General features: G+C 33.3%; 1 protein-coding gene across 22 annotated transcripts in view; it reads left to right on the top strand.

Moving 5' to 3' along the window:
* The window catches only part of sls (sallimus), a 54902-nt gene that overhangs the window by 18072 nt on the left and 17875 nt on the right, over positions 1-18955 (top strand). For all 22 annotated transcript variants that reach the window (XM_040716142.2, XM_071890064.1, XM_040716147.2 and 19 more), the window contains 6 exons: positions 9-409; positions 487-673; positions 7773-7850; positions 7937-8224; positions 8297-8450; positions 12930-13206. In XM_040716142.2, the coding sequence (XP_040572076.1) occupies positions 9-409; positions 487-673; positions 7773-7850; positions 7937-8224; positions 8297-8450; positions 12930-13206 (1385 nt within the window). The remainder of the gene's footprint in view (positions 1-8; positions 410-486; positions 674-7772; positions 7851-7936; positions 8225-8296; positions 8451-12929; positions 13207-18955) is intronic.

The raw sequence follows: 18955 nt of genomic DNA on the forward strand, positions 1-18955 counted from the left end.
TGAAACAGAGAACAGATTTACACCCATTTTCGATTTTGGTTATGTTGCAATGAACTTTGGATGGGTGTATCCAGAAGATTCAGGAGAATATGTTTGCAAGGCCAGTAATCTTTATGGAATGGACGAAACTCGTGCTATTATCAAGACATCTGGAAAGCCTGGTATTATTTTCGAATCCCAATTGCCCAGAGGAATGGAAAGTATTGAAAAAATCCGTGCAATGGAATCTGGATGGCAGCGTGCACCGGAACTAATCGAATCTGAAATTGAGAACTTTAAGCCTTGTTTCGTCACTAAACCAGAGCCTCAAGAAGTACAAGAAGGGGACTGGGCTCGTTTCTGCTGTCGTGTAACGGGTTATCCTAAGCCACGAGTCATGTGGCTCCTCAATGGGCATACTGTTATTAATGTAAATCAAACATTTCTACCCTTTGAAAGAAAAAAATTCCCTGTACATTGATCAATATATTTGTTTATACTATTCAGGGTAGCAAACATAAGTTGGTCTATGATGGCATGTGGCATTTTGACATCCCAAAATGTCGAGATATTGATGGTGGAAAGGTGGAGGTGATAGCACGGAATCAATGTGGAGAGGCTTATGCATTGACTCATTTAACTATTAAACCAAGAGCTGATGACTTCAGAGGTGTACTCAAACATAACGTAAAACGTGAGTATTCATATTGTAGTAACAGGAAATAACCCTAAAGGCATTTGTAAAATCGATGAGAAAAAGAAGTCTTAGTTCTTAAAAGACAGCACAAAAATTAATAGTTGTTTAATTAATACTTTTATTTCTCTTAAAAAGACTCATCCTTTATTCAAAATAAAACACAGCAATTTGATAGTAATTAATTATAATTAATAATCAAATAATAATAACCTCGAGAATTGCATCTATGAATAGACGAACAACGTGTTATTATTAGATTCTAATCCTCTCTCAATGCATAATTAAGTAGTAAACAATAGGATTTTTTTTTACATATATATTTTCTACAAACATAATCATAATAATATATTCAATCATGTATCTTGTATCTTATTAAAATGGTGAGAGTACTCTGGCTATATAAACTATAACTGCATAAAATCATATTCGGAATAATAATATTTACTTTTAAATTATGTTGTTGCATATAAAATTTAATAATCATGAACTTCTCTCTAACTTTTCCTAATCATTTCAACCCTCTTGAAATCTAAAAAAAAAAATCCATATTAAAAATACTGTTCTAATGGAGACAACAAATAGAGTCCAGCAATAGTAAAGGCATGAATGGAGCTGATTATGAGGGTAAGTTGTTCTTCATTTGTTATTTATAATTACATACATAACTATTTTACCACTTTTTGTTTTCATTTTATTTCATTTTTAATCATCATTATTACCTTCAAAAATATCAGTGGTTCTTAATCCTTTAATCCTTTGTCCACCTCCAGGTCCCAATTTCAGAAGCCGTTCCCTCCCAAATATTAATTGAATTATCCTTCCTTTATATTCATAGTCAAGGGGGAGGGGGGGTATGCAAGCAGTGGACTGCAGGGACTGTAGCCCGCCCTCCCCCTCCCCATGAAAAACAATTAATAACTGGTGATTTTTGATTTTTTTTAAAAAACGTTAAACAAGTGAAATTTAATTTTTGAAATTTTGTCTACAAAAAGTTTACTTTTTGACATTTTGTTTCGCAAAAATTTAATTTTTGCCAATAGTTATGGATTTTTTTTTCAAAAAATTTAATATTTGGAATTTTCTTTAAAAATAATTACAAACCAATTAAAGTCAAATTTTGCTTTAATGATATAGAAGAAAACTCCTTCAAAAATCCTTACTGTTAGTCTCTGGCTTTCATATACATATGTACATACTCAATTCCTAGATATTCTCTCTTCAAGAATAATGATAAGAACTTGAGCATTTTTTGTTTTTAAATTTGACTTTAGATCGTTGCTGAGCCTCATGGAATGAACTCCTCATTTTTGACTTACACGCCTGCGACATTTCATTCATTTTTGCCCACTGTTTTTATACAACTCTATTCATATATGTACTCTCTTTTCTCCTTTTTTAAAGTGACACGTACGTTCGATTCTATTGTTATATTGTAGATCAAGTACCCACTCTCAAAAATCACTAACGGATAGCACAAATACAAATAAAGATACAGACATACTTTGGTTTATTAATATGTATACATAGATATTGTATTTGCCCTCTGCAATAAAAATAAACCAAAAAAAAGGCCCAAAATAAGTTGGTAGTGAGCCCATGTTTCTCAACTTTGGAATTAATAACATTAGCTAATTATTCACATCTGAACAAGAGCCTAACACTATTTGAACCAATCAACGTTCATAATCCATCATTATCCAACAATTCCTGGGCAAAACTTTTGACTCTTGAGCAATTTAAAATTCTTTATTTTCAGATAAATAAACATAGTTTAAAAAATTTGATTTTTTTTACAAAAGCATTGGAAATATAGACCTCCAGATTTTCTTGCACCCACACAAATAAATTATGTTTTTACATTAATCATAGAGCTTAAGTTAAAATTGAAACATTTCCGAATCAAAATGAAGTTTTGATTGAAAGGTTTTTCACCATCCTTTATCCTTTACAACAAAACGGATTTCTGAGGGTATAAAAGCTATTGCATGATGATTTAGCTGCTTATAAACCAGTGGCACTGGAATCATAGGGCATAATGGGCCATTAGCCTCCACACTTTAAAAAAATTATAGTGATCTAAATCAAAAAAGGATGTCTACTCTAAATAAAACTAACATGTCAAAATTTTTGTCAATTTTTTGTTTTTTTCATGGATTTTAATTTTGCATAAAAATATATGCCAAACAATCATGAAATAATAAAAAATAAGGGGGATTGCAAAAATAAATAATTATAGCCCACCATCCCATTTTTATTCCTTTGAAACATACAAATAACATTAAAAAACAGTTATCACAAACGATTGCCCTAAATACTTAAAGGTTATATTTAGTGTTGTGTTGGTCCTTATTTAGGACAGAGGTCTGAAGTTCAATTCAGTCTCGGTTCAGTCCAGTTCAGTCTTTATATCAGTCCTACAACTTATATGGTAAAGTTCGGTCCTTGATGACTTCAATCAACATTATTTCTTATTTTTTTATTCAGCTTTAATACCGACAGTCTGAAAGACCAACACTCTTAGGGACTAATAGGGCCGGTCTTAAGACTAGACTGGACCTAATAAATAAAGACTGATGCAAAAACTACTTATAATTATTTTCTACAAAATAAATATATCCCACCAAAAAAGTTTAATCCTAAAAAAAACTTAAATAAGCTTGTTGACTCTTTCACAAAAAAATTATTGAACATTCTATCAAAATTGTTAAAAAAGCCCAATATCAATGCCTCTACCTCTTCTTAAAAACACTCAAAGGACACCCCTGACGATGTCACCATTATAATACTTGGCCCCACTTGCAAGTGCATTCCACTGACGCTTAGGAAAATATTCATAAACATGTAAAAACCTTGTTTGAGACAAGTTTTTCTCACTTTGATAACAAAAAAGTAGTTTGAATGTGTGGTAAGAAATCTTCGCACTCAGAACGAATGAGTTAAGAACCACTAACCCATATATATACCTCTGCTAATCCTTGAGACGAAAGGGTAGAAGTTAATATTATTATTTGATGTGCATTTGGTTGATCCGTTCATGAGTTCACGGATAGTTTTATTTACCTTTGTGTTTTAAACGAGCTTTCAATCCCTTTTTAAATACCACAAGTAAGTCAGAAATTTATAAGCCCTATAACCATCTGCGCTATTATATACATTTGTATATTCTACTATCATTAAAATTAACAAAAGCCTTCCTTTCTCTCTCTCTAAAGCGGCCTAGAGGCCTTGAAAGACATTAACACAATAGCCACAATAGATCTTATTTATTTTTCATAGAGGTTGTTCGTATTTTTGGGGTTCGTGTTCGAGAACAAAGTTGATTGTGTGCTTATATTCTACCTACTACCCCTTTATTATATATATATATATAATAGGTATACACTTGGGTTTTTTTTTTCCTATTTGATGAGTTGTTCGTCTATTACTCTTTTTTCATTTATTTGTGTTCCACGTGACATTAAAAGTATGTTTATTTTACTATACATTAATTAGTGTTGGATCTGTCCTAGAACTGCATTCCTAATCAGTCCCTCCTTTCAGTCATAGTTCTTTTTCCCCATTCAAAGACCAATTCGTCGGCCCTTCAGTCCTACGGCCCTAGCTATCTCTTTTTATTTGAAGAAAATAATGAATAATAATTAAATGCTAGAACGTATACTATCTTAAAGATAAAATACATAGAGTGATGATGTAAAGAAGTAGTTGACGCCTTCAAAATAGAAAAAAAATTCAAATTGTAAAAACGTAGAGGGCGCTTCAAATATTTTTATTTTTTTAAATGATTATTGGTATAATTTATTAGCATAATTATATGAATTTAGGGGTGTCAATAGATTGATATAGTATTTTTAAACATTTTTCACAATTTGTAAATTTAAATATTATTTGTTTTAGTCTTTCAAAATATTAATGATGGATTTGGGAAATGATTCTGACATTGAGTCAAGCCAAGAATCTCAAAATGATTTATTCTTATATTGAATAGGACTCCTGAGTATGCTCTGAACTTTGGTCTCTTGAATCCTCTCGCATTTACGCTTTCCAATTTCTATTATTTTGAAATAGAATTAATCAGTGTGAATAAATCATACATGCGCATAAATCAGTAAGGATGGCTTGACGGCGCTGGTGTCGTGTAACTTACGTCAACTGTTGTTTTCTCCCTCTGTATAATTTACTTATACTAAATATAACATAAATTCCCCAACAACGCCTGACCTAAATCCATAATAACCTCCTTCTCTCTATGGGAACTTTTTGATGTACAAGAATAGTCTCTAACGTGCCTTCTAGGCTGTCAGAACCTGAAAAGATCTCAAATTTTAAAGAGTAAGAGGCAGTCAAATTTCGGTTGAAAAATTCAAATAATTCCGCGTCATCATTTTCATTTTGTATATTTACTTTGCTTTGAGGTTGAATTTTTCTCATTTAAAAGTGTTTTCTGTTAGAATTATTGTTTAAAATCCTATAGAGCTGTGCTTAAAAAAATTAAAAATACACTGCTCTTCACAAAAAAAATTTAAAATCTACAGTTTTCACACTTAATTTTATTTTTTGGAAAATAATTTGAAAACCCATGACTACTCTCAAAAAAATTTCAAAACCAATAGCTATTCTCAAAATTAAATTTTGTGGTAAAAAAACATCGAATATTAAATTTTTTGGAAAAATATTTCAAAAATTACATTTCAATTATTTAACTTTTTGGAAAAAAATATTAAAATATTAAATTTTTGGAGGAAAATTTAATAATTCATAGCAATTCACAGAAAATTAAATTTTTGGAAAAAAAAATTGAAAAATGAAACTAAAAAATTATTTCATTTGGGCTGGGGCTACAGCCCCTCCAGCCCACGTTCTGGGGACATCCCTAAGTCGATAAGTATTGATTGCTTGATGGCACTTGCATCGCATAAGTGCATGTCAACTCTTGGGTTCTCCTGCTGAATGATATACTAATAATATATTTTTTGAAAATCAAGAAAAAACAAAAGATGATTACATTTGATAAGAATATCCTAAATTACCCACCACAACCAGTGACGTCAACTTAAGTGGATTACAATTTCCTCGAGGAAAACTTTGTAGCGTTATATACTCTCTATGATTATACGTTCTAGCCACAAAAATTATGCTTTAAACTTGAGGTATCTCGTCTCTTTGAAAGACATATGACGTAACTTCAACAAATGAAGAGGCGTATTTAACTATAAAATACCAATAAGGACCGGTCCTAGGTCTTACAAAATTAAGTAAGACCGGACTGATTGGACTGCAGTTCTTATAGTTTTTTTTAGAACGATTCAACACTACTATAAATACAATCATAGGCCTAGGAGATCCTTAAATTAAAAATAATTCGGAAAATTGATTTGCTATATGTATATCATTTATTGAATATTTTAAAAGTCAGAAAATGGAGGAAAAAAAAGTTTTTTTGTAATAAAAGGTTCTAGTTGCAAATTTATATTAAATTACTTATTAATATTTGGATAAAATTAAAGTCAAAATTGATACAAAAACAACTATCATCTCCTACGCCTGTTCTTTCATACATAAATTAAGAGTATATTTGTATGTTTTTATTTATATTTTTTTAAATGAGGAGGTTTCTTTTAATATCCTAGTTTTTTTCTTCAAACTATACTTGTAGCTTGGTATGAAGAGGATGAGGCAGAGATTCAGAGACAGCTAGAGGTTTTGAGGAAGCAAAGTATGAAGCAGTCCAAAAGGAAAGCCAAAACATGCGAAAAAGTAAGAGAATTGCACAATATGCAAAAGGAACAAGAGCTCCAAGAGCAACAATTGACGGAATGGCAAGAAATTGCACGAAAAGAAAAGAAACATGCAGAATACGCAAACACAAGTCACTTTAGTTCGGTAAGGATCCAAATCCATTTATGAGCAATCTATTCAATAAATAACCTCCTTTCCTTTTCAATTCCATCAGCAAACCACCAGCTCCCCAATATTTACTAACTTCCTTGAGCCCCTGAATGTGAAGACAGGCACTTCTGCGTCTTTCACAGTGACGTTCGAAGGAAACCCTCCCCCTGCTGTCAAGTGGTTCCGCTATGGCTTCCATATCAAGGACACAAAGGAGTTTAAAATCACCACAACAGAGACTTCTTCCACATTAATTATTGTATGCGCCAAAGCAGAGGATTCTGGGATATTTACTTGTTTATTAGAGAATATTGGGGGCTCATCCAAGTCCAGCACTAATTTGAACATCGTGGATGGGGAAAGTCTTTCATCCTCCTCCCAGCAGACATCCTCTTCAATCGTTAAAACTATGGAAAATAAAGACAGCTCTACCGCATCCTCCACAAAGACCAAAACCATGACTACCTCCTCTCAATCCACGACGACCACCTCTTCTTCCTCCTCCTCATCTGGGCAAATGAAAGAAATGAGAGTCACAAGAGGGGACACAATTCGAGTAGATCTGCAGTTCAAAGACGGAGATAAGTCTCACTTAAAGTTTCTTTTTGAGGGAAAGGCTATGGATGAGAGTAAAGAAGGAGTTAAAATTAGTGTGAACAATGATGTGGCCTCACTCACGATTGAAAAGGCGGATCCTGAAAAACATACGGGATGCTATGAATGCATCATGGACACGTCCACGGGGCAGGCTTCATGCAAGATTTACTGTAGAGTCATTTAATAAAACAAAAACAGAATAGGAATCATACATACTTACAAAGATAACATTCATATCGTCGTCTCCTGTACAAAAATTGAAAAGAACAGATTTAAATCATAATATGTATATAAATATTCATATTAACCCAATCCTTAATACATCATTTTTGATACTCTAACTCATATTTAATCGAATTTATACTATTAATAACAATGTTTCATGCTGAATATATACATAGAATACTTATGATATATTTAAATAATAATAGATAGATGAATTATAATATATGGATATTACATGAGATAGCTCATGAAAGAAACAGAGTTGATGTTCTTTTTTTCTGATTCTTACTTCCGAATATAGGCATACTGAGTACTCACCATTTTAATAGACACTTGACCATATTTGATATATTTGTGTCTTCATATTCTTTGATCCTCCTTTATCTAGGTGATTACGTTAATTCCAAGGAGTATAGAAAACCAGAATGGGTCACTCGAATGGAAGAAATCCAAAAAAGACTCTCTGGTAAAGCAAATAATTATTAACATTACCTTGAACAATGGATCATAATTTTTTTTTTATTTACCCCAAAAACCCATTTGAATAAATAGAGCAACAGCAGTCAGCTAAATTTACTCAGGAAATAAAGGAAGTGCGTATCAAAGAGGGAATGAAGGCTAAATTTGAGGCTACCTTTGCTGGTAATCCCAAGCCGGAAATCACATGGTACTTTAATAATGAACCTCTAAAGAACTCAAAAAATATCCAGATCAAAGTCAAAGAGATTAGAACCATACTCACTCTCATTGAGTGCAATAATGAAATGGCAGGATACTACACATGCAAGGCAAGGAATCCCCTAGGCGGCGATTCCACCAGAGCAAGTCTCACTGTCAATAGTAAGTGGCTTTTTTTTATTTTTTTTGTAGTAACAATCATCTCATCAAACTTTTCTTTCTTTGATTATGCAGAAGGTGTTGGGGGTACAGAAGGAGAGCCCTCACCCATTAAGAGAGTGGAGAGCACGGCTTCCACAGCTGAAGCGGAAGAAAAGCTGGCTCTCAAGCAGAAGAAAAAGGAAGAGAAGAAACAGAAACTGGAAGAGGTCAAAGCGAAAGCACAAAAGTAAGACTGATACTGTCTTGATGTGATATTTTTTTTTTTTTTTTACTTATTTTTTCTCTCTCTCTCTCTCTCTCTTTCTGACGTCACTTTCCGTCTATTTTTGAATTATATATATTGTGTTTTTTTTTGTTGAGAGTTTGAACTGCTTCTTAGACTCAAAAGTAAAAGTTATTTAACAATATTTCTCTCTTTTTTTTTCTTTGCAAAGCCACACAGATGCGAATTGAGTATTTAGAACAACATCAACGTAGCTAATTTAAAGATCATCTCTCTCTCTCTCTACTGATTCTTCTTGATTCTCAAATTAACATAATAAATACATTGCACGCATACACAGAAACTTATAGTTGTACGTCATTTCGTAATTTTTTTTTCTCCACTACCTTCGTATCCAAAAAACCAAACACACAAAAAAAGGCAAAAAATATATATATTTAAGACCTTTACAAAAACTTTTTTTAAATATTTTGTCCTTTGCTCTTTGTTTTTACGTATTTTTGTTGTCTTCTTTGTGGATCAACAGCAGACAGTCAAGCATAAATGAGTTGTATCAAAACTTTGCACTCTTAAAGGTACCCGTTCAATTGACATTCACAAAAAAAATACAAGTTCCTTAAATCATATAAAGATACTAAACTATAGCTAAAATTCTTGAGTATCTCCCCTCATCCCAGAAATTTGAACAATAAGCCTGAAGTTGACTCAAATATGTCCATATTATATTAGGCTGTATATATTCATATACATATATGTTGTGTACAAGTACAACTTGTATTAGCAAATTGTACAAGTAGCCATTTCTTCGGTCTAAAATGCATTCTTTAATTATAATATTAGTCATTCTAATTACCAACTATTAACTAATAGTTTCATATTATTTTGATCGATTAAAATGGAGTAAGAGTATTGTTTACTTTCATTCGTTTGTAAACAAAGCAACATAGAGTGGCGCCACATATTGGCAAAATAAAACAACTCTCTGAATGAAAATATTATTTAATATAAGTTTACTCAAATACAGCGCTGTGAATATTATTCTGAGCATGTACCATTTTTTGTAAAAAATGGTACTACAAATTACCATTTCCACATAGTGTATAATATATTTTTCAAGTCACCCTAATGCATGGTTATACAGGTTATACATTTTTTTTTGGGGGTTGAATTGATTTTGAAAAAAACTTGAAAATTTTTTCAAAACTTTATAGCTATTCACAAATAAACTCAAAGATCCTCAGCTGTTCACAAAATTTTTGGGATATGGGGGGGGGGCTACAACCCTTTCAGCCTACACACTGCAGAAGCCCTTGGGCATGGGTCAACTATGCATTGATACTATCATTCCATTTTGAGTAATTAAAATGACATGTCTGTTATGTTTCAATTAACTATATAACTGTGGGCATTTGTGCTTTATAATGAGCCATGAGCCACAGAATACTTATATTTATGTCATTTATATTAAAATAGTCAAAAATGGCACTATCGATCATCTAGTGAATATTCAATTATTCCATTATTCTCATTTTTGATTGCAACACCTACAATTTGCTTATACAAGTTGGAACTTGTACCCAAACACATATACCGATAATAACTAAAAAAATTAATTGGGAATTTCACCTTGATCAAGATTGTTTTTATCTTGACTCACAACATTTGTTATGTAAGTTCCTTAATTTTTGATATAGACTCTAGATCAGTGTTTCTCAAATGGGGATACGGGTACCCCTTGGGGTACTTGGAAGCACTCTAGGTGTACTAGAGATTTTGAATAAAAGAAAATTTTACAAGTGGTACATAACTCAGGGGCGTCCCCAAGGGTGGGCAACATTTGAATTTTTTAACACAAAAATTGAACATTTAAAATTTAATTTAATTTTCTGTTAATAGCTATGGATTTTTATTCTATAGTTGAATTTTTTCCCCAAAAAAATTTAAGTTTTTGTTAAGAGCTGTGGATTTTGAATTTTTTTTTCCCAAAAACTTAATTTTTTAGGAATAGATATGAATTTTTGAATCTTTTTGTGAATAGTTAAGGATTTTGAAAAAAAAAATTTGACAATAGCTTTGAATTTTTGAATTTTTTTCCAAAAAATTTATTATTTTGAATTTTTTTTTTTTTTTCCAAAAATATTAATTTGAAGATTTATTTCCAAAAAATTCAAAAAACCCAGCCCCCCCTCCCCCCAAATATAATCACTGAAGCTAAAAATGCTTTGTGCTGATAAGGGGGTAATTGATTAAATAAATATTTTGCAACAGGTACATCACTAAAAAAAAGGTTGAGAAACTCTGCTTTAGATCTTAATATTAAATAAAAGTCTTATAATTAAAAAGTAAAAACAGCAAAGAACAGGCCGTAACATATGTACGAGTAAATTCTTCTTGGATCACATTTGGGTTGAAAATAATATAATGAAAAATCTACAACAGCTAACTCTGATCATAGTGTATGTAGTTTATCATGTAAAGTTGGTTTTTGTACTTATTTATTTCGTATCGACATTCAATTAAGAACTGCCGATTTCTTATATTATTAAATCTTGTGATAGTATTATTATTTAGTTAGTTAGATCAGTATGACTAATAATAAAAGCCAGTTTAATATCGTTTTAAAGATGTTTTTATTTTTTTCGAAAAACATCATTTTTCTAAAACACATCAAACACACTTTCAAAAAAATTATGTTGATTTGTAAGCAAGGAGTTTTTCTATCAAAAGCAAGACGCCAACAAATCCTTTCGGGTAAGTTTTGATTGGACTTGGCCAAACATAATTACATAGAAATGAATCACTATTTAAAAAAAATTATAACAAATCTTCCTTCATGTGTCTTTTCATTATTCTTGCCTTCTTCAGCATCTTTATAGATCAGTGGTTCTTAACCTGAGTTAGGCGAATCAGTTGTAGGCGTCAAGACAATCATTAAATTAAATATTGACACATTTTAATAAAAAAGACCCCGAAAAAGCCTAGAAAAATATAACATTACTTTCTTTTAAAAAAAAAAGTTGAAAAAATTAAACGTTAGTTGGAAAATTTGAATCTGCATATCCCAAAGAAAAATCCCTCCATCGACCCGAAATCCAAGCGGGTTAAGAATCTTGATGAGAATGGGAATCTTATTATTAAAGATGGGGAAATGAGCGTATTGCCCCTGTAAAAGTTAACTCCTTATCTTAATTAATTAATTTGCTTTTACAAGTTACAACTTGTGCAAATGGATTATACATGCAAATTACACATGAACGGCCTTGTCAAATTCTTCCCTCTAGACGTTGTTTTCATTAAAAAAAAATCATTTTAGGTGCAACAACTTCCTGTAGATGTATACACATATAAGATATTGTACGCTTTCCTCAGAATAACTTTCTCTTTGAATGTCCCCTAACTCGCCGTTACCTTGCTAAAATAAAATTAAATAGTGTATTTTATTGATAGCTGTCGATGTTTCTGTTTTACACCTCTTAATCAGTGTTCTGAGCGTTGATGACTTGAATGTGAATTAGCTCTTGTTAAGCTGTGAGCAATTATTGAATAATAGTTCCATAGTTGAGAAGAATTGTCTAATTATGAACTGATTTTGGGTATTTCCCCCCCTGTTTCTTTTCGGAAAGAGAGGTTGTGTGATACACAATAAGGTAATGAGATGCTTAGTGAAATATTTCTAGAATAATTTTGTAAGTCATCATTCTATAACTTCGCTCCTCCCTTGCAAATTCATTCCGGATCCACTGGTTTAGTGTCTCCAACAAGGTTAAGAACCACTGCTATAGATGTACATATTTACAAAAATCACTATTATCCTTCCTCAAACTGTAGATACTGATCAATTAATTCATTTTTATTTTGTTATTTTGCATGCATGGGTGAATGGCAGTTCTTATTTGAAATTGTTTTTTTTTAAATTTGAGCATTTACTTACTTTAATACATAATCATTATCAAGTTACACAAGAAAAAAGCTTTGAATTTCCAAAGGGAGACAATTCAATTCCTCTCAGTCTCCATCAAACCACTACTACCACCAACACATCTAATACATATAATAGTAAATAATAGTCATAACTGAAGAACGCTCCAATTATAAACTGCGTGATTGACTCCATTTTCCCTACAACCTTTGTTTTTTTGTCTTTCTCTAAACGAAAAGGATATTTTTAAATCTACTACTACATACATTCAGAGGCGTCCGCAGGATTTTATATAGATTTATTTATTTTGTGTGTGTGTTTTCAAAAATCCAAAGCTATTTTTGAAAATCTTTTGGAAAAAATCCTAAAATTAAATTTCAAATATTAAATTTTTATTCAGAATCAAAAACCCCTTAATTGGGGGAAGGGCTACAGCCCCACCTGCCCTCCCACTGCGGATACCCCTGACATTGTGTACCAATATTAATACTCTTAATGAACTGTTTCTTTTTTAACAAAAAGAAGCCATTTATTTAATTATAAAATGATATTTTTTCTACTAGGGAGCTCAAGGCTGAAAAGACTTCAGCTGTTAGCCTAAAAAAAACAGCTACAACTGCCTCCTCCACTAAATCCTTAATCAAAAAGGAAGAAGATAATAGTAAAATCAATTTCTCCAGGGTTCAACTTAAAAAATCCGCACCCATTGACAAACCAGCTCAACCCCCTAGGCCAGAGCCGGTTCAGCTTAAGCCCACACCACCAAAGGCGAGTAAGCCATCTGAACAAAAACCTGAGAAGGTGGATCTTAAACCAGTACCAAGGAAAAGTGGAGTTGAGGTAAGTTGATCTTTTTTTTCTTTGAGGGTAGACAAATCAAATATTTTGATTAATTGAATATACGAAGTTTGTTCAAATAGTAAGGTGCCTTCAATTTCGCAGGCAACCTATATATGACATGCTAGATTTTTAGGGTTTTTTTTATGTTAGTACATTCGAAAAGGAACATATATTTATTGTTTGAAGCTAAACATATAATATGTTTAGTTCGTTTGTGAGAGGCATAAAGGTTAAAAGTATTTTTCATCTTCGGCAATTTTTTGCTATACGTCCTAGGCTCTTCTATTTGGACCATTGGTCTTTGGTTTTGATATCATATACCCATGATTCGTCAACAATTATGACCCTTTTGAGCAAATCAGGTACTTCATTGACGTCTTTCAAATGTCCATTAGCGTCTTTTTGTCAAAATTAAGTAGGTCAAAAAGTAGACAGAAAAAACGTCGACCGACAAAATGTCGAATGGACGATACGTCGACCGACAAAATGTCGAATGGACGAAACTTCAAACGACAAAATGTCGAATGGACGAAACGTTGACCGACAAAATGTCGAATGGACGAAACGTCGACCGTAAAAAACGACGACCGACAGAACGTCGACCGAAAAATATAACATTTCAAAATATGAAAAACCGCTTCTACAACATTTCATTCCAGACCTTTCACGCCTCAGATATTTACCCCACTTACACTAACAGTTAGGAACCCTCACAAACCACATTCATACCTCGAAATTAGGGGCTATTTCGTGTACTGCCGGGTCCCAAAATTAGATGTAACACGAAACAGTCTCAAATTTTGGGTACTCTTTCGGGGTGTTAATGGAAGTGGGGTAAATTTAAAAAGTGGCAGTGGGTTTCATTCCATTTTGAGGCCAGGCCGTACCCAAAAACAGCTCAAACATTTGGGTGGTACATATGGGTTTTGAGGGGCTCTTAGTGGTTGCTTAAATAGTGGCGGTTGGTGTCATCCCATTTTAGAACACAGCGGTGACTGAAAACAGACCCAACATGTATAAGGGGGGTTGGGAGGGCCCCTTACTGGTAGTTTATATAGGAATGGTCCTTCTGGGTTATATTGCAACACCATTTGGAGTAGCCCTTTATTTTATATTCTACAGGCGACCTTCTGTGATTTGACGTTTTGTCTGGTCGACGTTTTTGTCTATTCGACGTTTCGTCCATTCGATTTTTTGTCGGTCGACGTTTTGTCCACGCACCTCTCAAACTACAAAATTAAAATCTAGCATACCAAATATACGTTGGCTGCAAAATTTGAAAAGTCACCTTACTGTTTGAACACACCTGGTAAATGTCGTACATTAGGGTGACCATACTTTCGTTTTCAAAAAAAGGGTAGACGTGGTTCCATAGGTAATGGTTATAGGGGTGCTAATTAGTTTTGAAAAGCGTTCAGCTGCTATCCTTAGATAAAGACGACTGATACGCTGATAAAGAGCTGATTTTTTTTTTTTTTTTTTTTTGAAATATTTTTATATTTTGATCTTTCCATGGTTAATAGAAATACAATGTTATAAGACAACGGGTGAACGGACTGATACTTGACTTCTACAACGCTTTTTTAATATTGACGTCATAGTATATGAGTGGCTGTATGTTTAATCAAAATCTGGTTTTCTTGCTTAGCAGTCGGTAAGATACATCAAATTAAATGATGGTCTAACCTTGTATTTCTATGAACCTTGGGTATTTCTATATTTTTTTATTGAAACAACGAAATCAACAAAAGCCGGACGTTTCAAGGATAAATTAATATGAAAAATAGGATATGTCAGGGGAAAAGAGAACGGTTGGTCACCCTATAGAAGCATATTATATCTGTAATTAGTTGAATATTTATTTTATATATTATACTGAAATCATCTGCTTTCATATTTCATACCATAACTATAAGTAATTATCATGCAGTTCTCTAAATTTGTGTTATGAAATATGAGTGTAAAAAGTAACAAGGTCAATTACCTAATTTTTTTTTTCTTCCCATGTAACATTTTATGTTTTAAAATATAGGAGATTCCAAATAGTTCTTTAAATAAAATAGCTCTGCCTCAACTTAAGAGTACAGCGAAACTCGTTAGTCAATCACAGCAGAGTAAATCCCTACAACAAAAGTCATTGGAGCAAGGGGTTGAACCCTTAGATGCCTTACGTGGCTTTGACATTAAAAAGGATACAATTTCCCCAAAAGATGTTAAAAAGACCATTGAAAAGAAGAGTGTAGTTAGGCGTAAGAATAGTGAAGTGAAAAATGAAATAAAGAGTAAGAACGAACCTGTTTCTGATATAGAGATAACTCAAGATGTAAGCCAGCACAATGAGATTGTTGATACTGAAAAGGATCAGAAAGAGGTTACTATTGGTAGGACGGATGATATCCGGTCAGATCCTACGGATAAGACTGAGAAAAGAATATTGGAAACAGTCAAAAAGACTGAATTAATGGAGGTGTCAATAACTGAAAAGGAGGCTGAACCCAAGAAAACTCAGATAAAGGAGTCGGTAAAATCTCAAAAAGAGCCTGAGCCCAAGAAAATTGAATTGAAGGAGACTCAGAACCCAAGCCGTCTAAGCCTCAAAAAGACTCAGAACCCAAGAAAACTGAAATGAAAGAGCCGTCTAAGCCTCAAAAAGAGGCTGAACCCAAGCAAACTGAATTGAAGGAGCTATCTCAACCTAAAAAAGAGGCAGAATCCAAGACAACCCAATTAAAAGAACCATCAAAACCTAAAAAAGAAGCTGAACCTAAGGAAAATGAATTGAAGGAGCCGGGAAAACCTCAAAAAGAGCCTGAGCGTAAGAAAACTGAAATGAAAGAGCCGTTAAAACCTCACAAAGAGCCTGAGCCCAAGAAAACTGAATTGAAGGAGCAGACAAAACCTCAAAAAGAAGCTGAGCCCAAGAAAACTGAATTGAAGGAGCAGACAAAACCTCAAAAAGAGGCTGAACCCAATAAAGCTGAATTGAAGGAGCCAGACAAAACCACAAAAAGAGCCTGAACCCAATAAAGCTGAATTGAAGGAGCCAACAAAACCACAAAAAGAGCCTGAGCCCAAGAAAACTGAATTAAAAGAACCATCAAAACCTACAAAAGAGGTTGAACCAAGGAAACCCGTAATGAAGGAGCCCACAGCACCTCAAAAAGAGGCTGATCCTATTAAACCTGAATTGAAGGAGCCCACCAAACCTAAAAAGAAGGCTGAACCCAAAAAAATGGAACTGAAAGAAACCTCAGAACCTCAAAAAGAGGCTGAGCCCAAGAAAACTGAATTAAAAGAACCATCAAAACCTACAAAAGAGGTTGAACCAAGGAAACACGTAATGAAGGAGCAAACCTCAAAAGAGAATTGAAGGAGCCCACCAAACCTAAAAAGAAGGCTGAACCCAAAAAATGGAACTGAAAGAAACCTCAGAACCTCAAAAAGAGGCTGAAGAAAACTGAATTAAAAGAACCATCAAAACCTACAAAAGAGGTTGAACCACCCGTCAAGCACCTCAAAAGAGGCTGATCCTATTAAACCTGAATTGAAGGAGCCCACCAAACCTAAAAAGAAGGCTGAACCCAAAAAAATGGAACTGAAAGAACCATCAGAACCTCAAAAAGAGGCTGAAACCAAGAAAACTGAATTAAAAGAACCATCAAAACCTACAAAAGAGGTTGAACCAAGGAAACCCGTAATGAAGGAGCCCACAGAACCTCAAAAAGAGGCTGAAACCAAGAAAACTGAATTAAAAGAACCATTGAAATCTCAAAAAGAGATTGAACCCACAGAAGCTAAATTAAAAGAGCCATCAAAAGCTAAAAAAGTACTCGAACACAAGAAAGGTGAACTGATAGAACCTTCTCTAATTAAAAAAGAGTCTGAGACAAAGAAAATTCAATTGAAAGAGTCTTCCAAGCCTCTATCGAAAGAACCATTAGAGCCTCAAAAAGAACCTAATTCTAAGAAAAATGAATTATTAGAGCCTCAAAAAGAACCTGAAACTGAGAAAACTGAATTAAAAGAACCATTTAGAACTAAACCTAAGAGTATTGGAAGAAAAGCACAAGTTCAAACTAAAGCTGACACTAAAACTCATCAAAAATCAACCATTATTGTAAAAGAAAATGAGAATTTATTCCCAGTGGACGAGGTTAAAACAAAAGAAGTATGTGATAAAGAAAGGACAATTAAAGACGTCAAAGAAATTCCCCAAGATGTAGAAGTTATATCTTGGAAAGAAGGAGACGAAACTGTTGACGTTTCCTTGAAAGAAATTGTAGCAAAAACTCCATTGGTTACTAATGATAATGACTCTGTAGATGTGGAGCGTGTTTCTAAGGAAGATGTGGATTCTATTCATTTGGATGAAGTTGTAATGAAGAAAACAAATAAAATTTCCGCAAAAACAAAGGATTTATTTAAAGCAGATTCTCCATCTATTAAATCTGAGCACATGAAAGAAATTGTTTTAAAACACCCAAAACAATTAGATATGACTATAGATTATGTCCGAGAAAGGGATTCTGAGGAAGTCAAATCCCAAAGTATGGATGAAATTATTCTTAAAAAACCAAAGGAGGATTCTATTATTGAGACTCATTTAAGTCCTACGGATAATAAAGAAATTGAAACGTCTGATCTCAAGGAAGTTGTTTATAAAAAGACTAAGAAACACGATCAAGAAATACGTTCAATTGAGAATGCTAAAAATAATATTACATTAGATACGAAGAATCTGAAGGAAATAGTTGTCAAAGGTACTCATGATAACCTCTCTGAAAAGAGTGTTTCCCTAAAGTCAAAGTCTCCTATTAAATTAGAATCAACAGATTTGCAAGATGTAGTCTTGAAAGTGTCTAAAGAGTCTGATCCTAGTTCAATTCAATTAAAAGTAAAGTCCCCGACTATTTTAGATGAGGTTGAATTGAAGGAAGTCGTAGACAAAAAGACTGTAGAACATGGCTCTGAGATTTCAATCCAAGAGGCTCAAGGGGTGCAAAAAGTCATTTCACAAAATTTAAAGGAAATTGCAACAACGAAAGAAAGGACATTAGAAACAGTCTCATCTGAGGAATTAAAGAGAAAGGGAACAAAAGATATCAAATCAGAAAACTTGTCAGAAATTAAACTAATAAAGTTAAAAGAGATTGATTCCTCCAAATCTTTACGGAGTATAAAGGCTCAAATTAAACCAGAAGTGAAAATAGATGAGCCTCATGAGGTTTCCATCGTAAAGACATCAAATGAAAATGATTCTTTGGCATCGCTCTCTGAGGTTTTGGCTAAAAGCAAAGCTGACTTGGAGACATGTGAGAAGATGGAAGTAAAGTTAAAAAAAGTAGTGGCCAAAGAGACGGTAGACCCCACTCCGATCATTGTCTCAAATAATGGAAAGGAGTCTATTGTTATAGAGGAGCCGGAAGAGATCCATATGCCTCAAAAGATTTCTGAGAACGACGAATCTGGAACAAAGAAGGAGTCCATTGGTGAATCTGCAGCATCTACCTCTGGAAAGAAAGTGAAGCGAATAGTCAAGCGAAAGGTAATAAGAAAAGTCAAAAAAGTTAAGGCTTCTTCCATGGATGATGAGGACGAGGAGGATATTACTAATAAAAAGAATAACACCCTCAGTCCTTTGGGTCATGTACGAGTGCAAAAAGTCCCTATGAGCATTACTCTAACACCAGCAAATGATGATCCAATCTCTGATACATCAGAAGGCTACGAGTCCTCTGTTTTTCAACTT

Source organism: Lepeophtheirus salmonis, chromosome 7, assembly GCF_016086655.4.
Source record: "Lepeophtheirus salmonis chromosome 7, UVic_Lsal_1.4, whole genome shotgun sequence".
NCBI lineage: Eukaryota > Metazoa > Arthropoda > Copepoda > Siphonostomatoida > Caligidae > Lepeophtheirus > Lepeophtheirus salmonis.